The sequence below is a fragment of the Fukomys damarensis genome, unplaced genomic scaffold, assembly GCF_012274545.1.
Source record: "Fukomys damarensis isolate Sample0158 unplaced genomic scaffold, DMR_v1.0_HiC HiC_scaffold_19, whole genome shotgun sequence".
NCBI lineage: Eukaryota > Metazoa > Chordata > Mammalia > Rodentia > Bathyergidae > Fukomys > Fukomys damarensis.
In genome coordinates this window covers 9,782,550-9,792,847 of record NW_022900931.1, presented here as the reverse complement: position 1 = coordinate 9,792,847, position 10,298 = coordinate 9,782,550, and the positions used below count along the sequence as shown (strand labels likewise).

Genomic DNA, 10,298 nt, shown 5'->3' with positions numbered 1-10,298 from the left:
GCCGAACACCCCGTGTACTGTCATAGAACAGCTGTGGGTGCAGCTCGGCTTTGAGAGCGAGTTTCCCAGCAGGCTGGGGGCAAAGGGAAACTGGACGTATTATGCAGTTTGTCTCCAGACAGCAAAAAGGCAGGCATGTCTTTGAAGGAAAGCAAAGCCTCCTAGCACTGCATTCATTTTTTGCTCAAGTGGGAGTTCACAAAAGAAAACTTATGGGGTAGAATCTGGGGGTGTCAGGACGATACAGGTTGGGCTGTCCTTTGCCCTATGTGCAGGGGGCGGCACATGCCCATGCTCCCCCAGAAAAGGCTGTGTCCTCATTGACTTCTTCCGCTCTGGTTGCACAAGTCCTGAGCATGTGTGTGTTTCTATTGCACTCTGTCCCTTCCCACACCCCAGACACAAAGTCCTTGCTACTCGAAATTCAGCGCTTTTAGGAAGTGCAGCATCATCAGAGGCTGCACAGACCCCTGCAGGCAGTGCAGACTTACTTCCTCCCCACCCGGACTGGATGGGAGGGGCAGGCAGGAAGGGCCTGTCACAGCCAGGTGACACGTTCCGCCCCGGCCAGCCCCAGCAGCAGCTGGGCCAGCAGCGGACAAGGTGCGCAGCCACCGCTCCCCGGGGGCCTCAGAATGGACCTGTGCCACCCAGGTAAGCATGGGCTGAGGCTCTTGCCTCAGCGTCCTCTTCCGTAGAGCAGGGACCTGGTGGCTGTCACACAGGTGCTGGAAGGGAGAGCAGGGGAAACGAGGACCCTGGAGAGTGCAGGTCAGATCCAGCAGCTTGGGGCTGGCGTCATCCCTGCCCCTAGGCAGTTTTGCCCCCCCCCACCGGAGGTGGGACTCCTGACAAGTGATGTGACCACAATGTCAGTACAGGAAGGACAGGAGCGGCACAGTAGGATGAGGCCACAGGGAGAGGGTGCTGGGGAGCAAACATGCTGGAGCTGAGCCCCGCAGGGGACAAGAGATTGCAAGTTCCATGCAGAAGCAGCCACACAGAGGCCCGGAAGGGGGGGATGGTGACTCGCTGTGATAAAGGTGACAGTGTTGGTGGCAATGGTGCCTGTCTGGGTGTTGCACCAGCCCTGAAGCCCCTTTTGGGCCCTCAAGGCTTGATGGAGGCCTTTGGGGAGCAGGGGACACTTCCTCAGGCCAGCAGAAGGCCAGATGTGGACAGCAACGGGGCCCAACTACCACCCCCAGTGACCAGGACAGCAGCTCTGGGGAAAAGAGGACCAGGGCTGCTGAGCGGCTCTCTGGGAGGGAGATGGGACCAGAGAGAGGGCGGAGCCCCGATTATCAGAACTTCGGCCTGGAGCTCCAGAAGGCAAGGGCAGCGGAGCTGGCTGGTCCCTGGGTTTAACAGAAGCACAGGCTTTCTTCAGACAAAACCGAACACGAAGCAGCCAGGCCGCCCTTGGTATCCCCCAGGGAGAAGCCTGGACTCTGATGTTCAAGGCCAGGAAAGAACTTTCTCAGGGAGGGAGAGGCAGGACTCTCCCCCCAGGCCGCTTCTCCTCCTGGGGGCTTTGGGGACAGATGGCTCCTACCCACGAGGGTCAGTGACCATGGCTTAGGGCACAGCAAGAGGCAGGAAGAGATTGAGTGCGATGCAGGGCCTGATTCGCCAATCCCCAGCAGGCCAGTGACACCATGACAAGTGGCCCTCCCGCACCGCGGCCTGCCTGGTCACCACTATGGATTTGGTTTCTTTGGGTCCTAGCACCCTGAGATTACAGGAACCGTTGCCCCGTGTCACAAGTAGGGAAACTGGGACTCACAAAGGTAAACTGGCTGGCTTTCTGGAGGTCAAGTGGCTGAGCAAGGACAAGGGCTGGAGAGAGGAGAGGACCCCGTGTTGGCCCAGGCAGTGGGGAGGACCTGGGCACCCCAGGGCCAGAGAGGGATCTGCCTTGCTGCTGGCTGACCAGGAAGGAGGGGGCTGAAGAACTCAGTGTGGGCGCTGTGGGGAGACCCAGACCCCCAAGGGCTGGTTTGGCCGTTCATCCCTCCCTCCCTCCTCTGAACCAGTCCTCCATGCAATGTACAGGGTGCAGGAGCTACAGGTCCAGGAGATTGGGGTTCAGGGGGAAGAGAGACACAGATGCTGTAGCACTCTGAGCCTGACCCGGGTGGGGAGGAAGCGTCTCTCACCAGGGCGGAGATCTGGGAAGCCCTCCCGGAGGAGGTGGGCTATCGCCCCCAGTTGCCCAAGCCGGATGGCCAGGTGATGTCACATATCTTCACTTGGAATTGCATCACAACAGGGGCTGGGAGTCAGCAGATGTGCCTGGGACCAGCTCTGTGCCAGCCCCTTCCTGATGCAGGCCTCGGTTTCCCCATCCTCACCAAGCAAAAAGGTTCCCCCCAGCGGGGCTGCCTCTGACCTCTGCCACGGACATGTGACATCCGTGGGAGCAGGTCAGGCCTTCCCCCGGGCCTGCCGGGAAGGATGGATCGTGTGAGCTCAGCGACCCCAACCAAGGTGCAGAGGACTCACAGGCAGCACAGTTAAAAATAGAGCATGTGGCGGTGACAGGAAGCCACACTGGGTATCTGCAGGGTGCGGGGGACCTGGGGCCAGGGCAGGGCAGGCCCTAAGCCCAGCACCTCATACTGAGCCTCTTGGGGGGCCTCCAGCCCTGGGGAGCCAGGATGGTGCCCCCTTGCCCCCCCAAGAAAGGGGAAGTGGGTCCAGCTGTCCTGGAACCAAGCTGCAAGTACAAAGATTTCTAAAAATATGGTGGGAAAAGAGGAAGAACAAAGGGGAAGTGGAGAGGAGCCAGGGAGCAGCAGTGGGCACCCAGTGGCCGCCCAGGGGGCACCCAGAGGGCCCGAATGCCAGGCAGCTGCAGGTCAGGCACAGAAGTCAGCAGCCCACGGGGCCTGGGGGTGGCACCCAAGACCCAGCACTGAAGGGGGGCAGGCAAGGCTCAGTGGTGTGGGGAGAACGGAAACTGTATTTTCTGCACTATTATCAAAACTGCATTTCCCATGTCTGAAATCCCACCCTCACTAGGCTGAGTCCAAAGTGGTCCCTGCTACCTGAAACTTAGGGGTCCTCATCTCTGAAGTGGGACAAACGCCCCCTTTTTAACGAGCAGTCAGACAGAGGATTTGAGGGCCCTGTGCCCCACATGCCCCATGTCGCAGGCCGCAGCCGGAGACCATCAGCGGTGTGCAGAGGGTTAGGATGTGCCTGGCCAACTGCCACCCCAGAAAGAAGGGTCCCAAATACACCTGCCCACTGGTGTGTGAAGGAAAACACAAGCCACCTCTGAATGTCCCCATGCAGTGCCATGCTGCGGAAAACCAAGATTGTGTCGATTTCCATCCGTAATCTTCCTCAGTTTCCCCAGCTCTACAATGCTGGCTTGGGGAAGGGGACAGAGGCCCCACTACTGGCAATCAGTCTGTACCTCTGTCATTCTCAACTATGTGACTATTCCGTCAGGACATCCGGAGTTAGTGCTGAGTGGGTTTGGACCATTTGTGTAGAGGTAAGAGGAGTGATCAAAATATAGGCAAATGCTTAAATTTTTAAAAATTTATTACAGTAAACCACATTGCCATGAATCTCCTTCAAAATCCTCCCCCTTAGAGACCATTTATCCCATTGTTCCTGCCACTTTGGCAGGGCAGGGGGTAACCGAGGATCGAACCCAGGTCTTCGAGCTTGCAAAGTGAGCAGCAGAACCACTGAGCTAAACCCCCAGCCCTCCTGCCACTTTGGGAAGCAGTCTCTGAAGTCCTCCTTCCTGTCCCTATGAGGTGCAATCAAAGCCACGCTGAGTGAGGCTGCCGAGAGCCGTGCACCAGAAAGGCAGGCTTCTAAAATCGCTACGATGTGTCCTTACCTGCTTTGTTCACCAGACCTGGCATCAGAAGAACTATAAAAACAAACAGTTTGAATTAATTCAAGACCTCAAGGCAGCTACAACAACAGCACAACTAAAGACAGGACAGAGGACTCCAGACCTGGCTCAGAAAGTGGCAATAATGGCGGGACAGGTGTGTTTGAAGAGAGGAAGAATTTTGAGGGGGATCCTTGCGTTTTCACATCTCCCATCCGCCTTCTCAAAGGCACCCTCAGGACTGAGGTCTTGGAGCTCCAGGCTGGCCCAGGACTACCCAGCTCTGCCTCCTCCTGGCTGAATCGGCCCAGGCAGGTCTCCTAGCGCTCATGTGTGGAGTGAGAAGGGAAGACCTTCGCTGCAGTTTCGGGGAGTCCCTGGGAGGAGATGGAACATCCAGGGCCCACAGCATGGCCTGTCCTGCCCAGGGGGCCCCTCTTCACAGCGCCACACTGGTCCCAGAGACGCAGGGCCCAGGTAGGGGCTATGACGGCAGGAGGGAGGTGGACAGAGCTCGTGACAGGGGGTGTTCAGGGCGAGAGCGGGGTGCGACTCGAGCTGGGAGCTCAGGACTCAGGAAGAGCAGGTGGAGCAAAGCTGCGAGGGACCAATGTGGGGCACAGTGACAAGAGCAGCAACGGCTGCAGCACTCGTGTCCAAAGCTCAGAGAAGGAGCTGAGCCCGAACGGAGGTAGGAGCCCCTGGGAAGAAGGAGATGGCCCAGGACTCCGCTACCCAAACTGTGGACCGCCACCCATCGAAACCAAAGCCCAGCTGGCCAAGGTGGCAAACACTTGTAATCTTGGAGGCTGAGGCAGGAGGGTCACAAGTTAGAGCCCAGCACGGGCAACTCAATGACTTAAGGAGACCCTATCCCAAAATAAAATTTGATAAGAAGAAACCTGAAGCCTGGAGCACCTCTTGCCCCTCCAGCAGGTGTGCCCAGCCCACAGGCCAAAGACAGGGAGTTCCCTGCCCCACAGCCAGAGAGGGGTGCATTCCCCATGGGTGGGACCAGCAGGGCCTGGAACTCCAGCTCAGCCACTCCAGAGCCCTTCCAGCCTCAGCCTCACTCCCAGCTGGCATCTGCACGGCTCTCAGGAGTGCCTGTCCCAGCAGGTGTGGGCTTCCTCCTGAGTGGCTGAGAGGTGGTCAGAAAGCAGCTGTCCCTGCCTGGAAGGGTGTCCCAGGAGACGAGCCCGCCTTAAAGCCACGCCGATGTGGCAAGCCTGCCCTCAGCAGGGTCCGCACCCTTGTGCCAGGCACCTGCATCTCACCAAGGCCTCCCATCCACCCTGCCATCTTCACCTGTCTGCCCATGAACACGCTGTCACCTATACGGTGGCCGTCATCACTGCAATGGTGATGGAGCGCAGGAGGGGAATCTGATCCTCAGGCAAGGCTGCAAAGGGCCCGGCTGTCCATGTCCTGGGACCCACCCTTTCTGCCCCTCCTTCCTGACACAGGTGACAGGAAATTACCTGCCAGACTGACACCTGCACCACACCCCAAGGCCCCATGCCTTGCTCTAGCAAAGGTCCCATATCTGGTGCAGCAGCTGTGACCAGCCCGGGGCTTCCCCGGTTAGTCTGTGGGGTCTGCAGCCACCCTCTGAACTGATGGCATGAGAGGGGGTAATGCAGGCCATCACCGGCAACCTGCAGGACCCAGGGTGGCCATAACCCTGCTCTCCCCCTCAGCCTGCACAGTGTTTTCCTCTTCACTGTGGGTTACAGACAGCTCACAGACTTCCCAACAACCTCCGTGCTCCGTGACACCCTGACCCGCGGGCCAGGGTCCGGTATGGGTCAAGCACCCACAAGTCCATCCCAGTGACACCTGTGGACCAGGAAAGTGGCTACAAACCAAGTGGACACACTGTGAGCTGGACCTGGCTGGAGCCTATCAGCCGCCTAAGCGCTATACTCTGAGGGGCCCTGATGACACCCCAGTTCCTAGTGCCAGGGTCGGCCACGTATTTGGAGACCCCTGCTTCCCAGTTTACAGTTACCGGGGTGCTTTAGGGAAGGGGCTGGCTCCTTCCCCTGGTGGAAGTCACCTCGACACGGCATTTCCATCTCCACGTCCCAGCTGGCCGCTCAGAGTGGGTGGGAGCAGGGAAAGGCGCTCGGTGCTTTCTCCGTGTTCACTCGGGGGAGATAAACCTTTGAGCACCGTGACCAGACCCTTTCTCAAGCTAGGACTGGAAGCTCAGGGGGGATCTGGATAGGTGGACGGGAAAGGGCATCTCCAAGGAGAGGAGCTGCCCGAGGCTGGACTAGAAGGCCCTGGTACAGAATGGTGGGAGAAAGGCCGGCTGCAGGGGCTGGGGACACAGGGGAGGTCCGGAGGCAGGAGAGGATTTTCCTCTCAGAAACAGGAAGTCCATGGAAACTTCGGCCAGAGAGCTTTGAACAGAACAGGTCACCCCCCCTTGCACAGAGCACCACACCCACGTGCCTCAGTGAACTCACTTCCAGGTCAGCAAGCACTGGCTTTGCAGCCAGCCCACCCCAAAGTCTCAGTCTGGATCAGCAACCATGTCCCTTTGGGATCTTGTCCAGGTCACTTCACCTCTCTGAGCTGCAGTTTCTGGGGGCAAGGACTGTCAAATGTCTCCCAAATCCAGCATCCCTGTCTTGGAGAGTGAGGATGTCAGGACCATCCTATTAACGGCTCATTTCCCAGCCTCCCCTGCAGCTAGGGTGGCCACATGACTGCGTGCTAGCCAATCAAATGTGAGGCCAAATTTTATATCACTTCCTGGTAAGTAAGTGAATAAATAATAGTCACAGGGGCTGGTGCAGAAGTCTTAGGAGTTCCGGGGAGGACAGTGGCCTTCAGCAAATAAACACATTTTAGTCCTTACTGGTGATGTGGCTACAGCAGTGGGAAAAAAGCAAAAATGATTGAATGACCAAGGAACTGAGTCTCATGGGGGGAAGAGTCTCTGTTTCAGGGGTGGGAGAACCAGAGTGTCCAGGGCAGGTTCTCAAGAGGTCGCACCCTGGCGAGGCCTGGGCGCAGAGATCAATCCAGGCCTGGCATCAGGGTGTCAGAGATGCCGCAGAAGTGGCCAAGGTGAGGGCCTTCTTTCCCCAGAGTCTGCTGAGCTGAGCAGCAGGGAGACAGAGGAACTGCAGAGGATCAAATGGCACCGGAAACAGCTGCTGGAGGACATCCAGGTGTGTGCACACTCAAAGATCCACACACACATGCACGGGACTCCTGAGAGCCACACAGGCCTGCCCGCACACGCGCACACACACACACACACACACACACCCCTCCCAGTCCCTCCTGGCCCAACCTGACCCGGCCCGAGGGGGGCGCAAGAACAGTGAGCATCACTGGGAATTCCAGGGGTGGCCAGGACCCTAGCAGGGTGGGGAGCGGCTGCCCTGTGCACCCACCACATGCTGAGCCCTGTCACCCAGCCTCCGCCCACGCCATGGCACCCAAGTGGGGTCCAGCTGTGCAGCCTCAGTCGGCCCCGCCCCTCACCCGTCTGGGCCGCTCCGTGACACGATGCCCGTTGTGTGCCCAGCATCTGCCAGCTCACTGACTAGGGTTATAAGTTGGGGTGTTGTTGTGGTGTTGGTGGGGTGTTGGAACTGGAACCCAGGGCCACACACATTCTAGGCAAGAGCTCTACCACCGAGCGTGTCCCCGGCCCTCCCAGCCATTTCCCACACACCTGCCTATGTACTCTCAGCACCCTCTAAAACAGGCCTGGGTTTTGTCCCTCGAAGGTGTCTGGCTCAGTCCTGGCCCAGGGCCTTTGTACTCACAGTGCCCTTCTGCCTGAGGCTCTCCCATCTGCCCTCAGGGCTTCTGCTTCTCATTACTTCATTCTCTGCTCAAACTCCCTCTCCTCCTCCAGGCTGCCCTGACTGCCCTGGCTACCGCCGCTGTGTTCCTTCCTCCCACCAACATTCACACACACGAACATATGATCCATACAAAATCATCTATTCAGTTAGTATTTTATTGAGCACTTACTATGTGCCAGTCTCTGTACAATTGCTCACATCATTTTATGCACAATTTCATTTGCCTCATGGCTCCCAGGTCCCCTCCGCACTCTGAAGGCAGAGCCCAGGCCTGGCTGCCCAGTCCAGTCATCAGAGCAGGCAAGCTCTTGGTTCATGCCTAGCAGTGAGTCCCCACTTTATTTGTGGGGATTATGTAATGGTTCAGCCAGGATCGCATGGACAGGAGCCACTTGGGCTCAGAGAAAGGGCTCTTAGGCCCCACGATATTGCTGAATCCCAGGAGAGTCCCCAGGGAACAGCCCATGTCCAGAACCCCACAGATCTTGGGGTGAGTCTCCCTGGGGGTGCTTGCCAGGTGCTCATGTGCTGCCTGCTGGGGCTGTGGGTCAGCTGCCCACCTCCCCGGCTGACCTGTATGTGGCTGGAGGGGCAGGTTAGGGGTCTCCTGTACCACTCTGGGGTCAAAATGACAAAGGCCCAGGGCAGGGTCAGAAAGCACAGGCTGGAGTGAGATCTTGGGCACCTCACTTCACCTCTCTGTGCCTCAGTGTCCCCTTCAGGGCTGGGGATGTAGCTCAGTGGCTCCGCTGCCTGCCTCGCAAGCACAAGGTCCCAAGTTCAATCCCCGGTATCAAAAAGCAAAAACGAAACTATGCCTCAGTGTCCCCTACAACACATTGCAGGCAACCACAAAGTCCCTGTGCCATGGGCCCATGCTCTGGTAGCCTGTGGTGTCTGGCAGGCGGTGGGCCCTGAGAAGGGCAAGGGACGGAGCACAGTGAGGCCAGGGGAGCGAGGCTGACCAAGGGGGGAGCCGAATGGAGGAGGCAGCAGGGAGCCCCAGGAGGGACTGGAGCCTGAAAGGACAGGCTGGAAGGAAAGCCGCCCACAGGTGGAGGAGGGCAGGAGCTGTCCCAAAGCAGTGGGAAGAGAGGGCAAGGATGCAAATAGGGCCCGCCGACCGTGGGCAGAGGAGCCGGGACCAGGGTGGGCACAAAGGCGGCGAGTTCATGGGACTTCAAGGCCTGGGACCTTGGAGGAGGGGCGGTCCTCCTAGGAGGGACCTCGGACTGGGCTGAGAGCGGGCAGAGCCGACCACCCAGGGGCCTGACCTGCGGCCGGACTCCACCCGCCCGCAGAAGCTGAAGGACGAGATCGCAGAGGTGTTCGCCCAGATAGACTGCTTCGAGAGCGGGGAGGACAGGTGAGGGGAGCCGCAGAGGCTGCCACACCCCTGCTCCTAGGGCCCCTCGGGCCCACAGCCCGGTTCTCAGCACTTAACGAACGCCCCGCAGTGGGGAGGCAAAGGGTGCTGCCCCCGGCTTTACAGACCAGGAATCCGAGGCTGCCCGGGAGAGAGCGACTTTCCCCAAGTGGCTCCCCCTGGTGGTGAGCTGGGATTTGCACCCGGGAGTCCGCTTCAGGGCCTGTGCCCCTCACCCCACCTGCTGCCCCACGGCATGTGGCTCCCCCTCCCCGGAATGGCCCTAGGGAGGGGGGCGCGGGGTCCCCGAGCCGCTCACCGACTGCCCTCGTGTCCACAGCCGGATGGCACAGAAGGAGAAGGAGCTATGTATCGGGCGAAAGAAGTTCAACATGGACCCAGTGAAGGTCAGCGGGGGACAGGGTGAGGGCTTCACCCCGGGCTCCCTCCGAGCACCACCTCTCCCCGTCTTTGCACAGTGGCACCCTTAGATCTAAGGCTGGACCCCAAAAGATGTTCTCCTGTTCGTCCTGAGGTCTCACCACCGCCCCCTGTCGACACAGAGGCTCCCCCTCCGGAGGGGCTCAGAGCCAACCCTCAGGACGGGCCAGCCGTGGTCGCCCCGAGCTGTGGGGACAGAGATGGGGAGGTCACCCGCCCACACTCCGAGGGCGCAGTGTGAGCGCCAAGCTGGGGTCCCTGGCAGTGTCCGGCTACAGCTGCAGCTGTCTGTACCCCAACCCAGCCCAGAGGGACACCGCGTTCACGGTCAGTCACAGCCCCGGGTCCTGTCCGCATCCATATCCCCCACATACACCTCTCGGACCCCACCTGCCACCCCAGACTCCGGAAGTCAGACCTTCTGGACCCCGGGGGACTTGGGCTGTTTCCTGACCTTTTGATTTAGCTCTTTTCCTTCCTCCAACTTCTATACAATGGACATGGAATACTCGTGTGACAAAGAGAAACACTATTTTTAAATAATGTAAGTTTGTAACAAAAGAAAAGGCTGAATCTTAGAATTATGAAGCATAGAATAGAATTATTGGAGCAAAGGCTGCCAGGCTGAAGGGGACCCCAGGGAGCCCCTGGCAAGAACCTGGTTGGTCACAGGAACTTGCACGCCTCCAGGGATGAGGAGCTCACCACTGCACAAAGGCATTTCCTATTAAGGAGAAACAAATTGCCAGAACAGGCTGTGCTGCCCCAGAACAAGGGCCCCCGGGCTCCCGCCTTCCCC

At 58.9% G+C, this 10,298-nt stretch overlaps 1 protein-coding gene across 1 annotated transcript in view; it reads left to right on the top strand.

Moving 5' to 3' along the window:
* The first annotated feature begins 370 nt into the window (after positions 1–370).
* Cyth4 (cytohesin 4) overlaps positions 371–10,298 on the top strand; it is a 24,433-nt gene continuing 14,505 nt past the window's right edge. The window contains exons 1-4 of the mRNA XM_010613406.3: positions 371–654; positions 6,962–7,044; positions 8,994–9,058; positions 9,399–9,465. Of these exons, the coding sequence (XP_010611708.1) occupies positions 636–654; positions 6,962–7,044; positions 8,994–9,058; positions 9,399–9,465 (234 nt within the window). The 5' untranslated portion in view covers positions 371–635. The remainder of the gene's footprint in view (positions 655–6,961; positions 7,045–8,993; positions 9,059–9,398; positions 9,466–10,298) is intronic.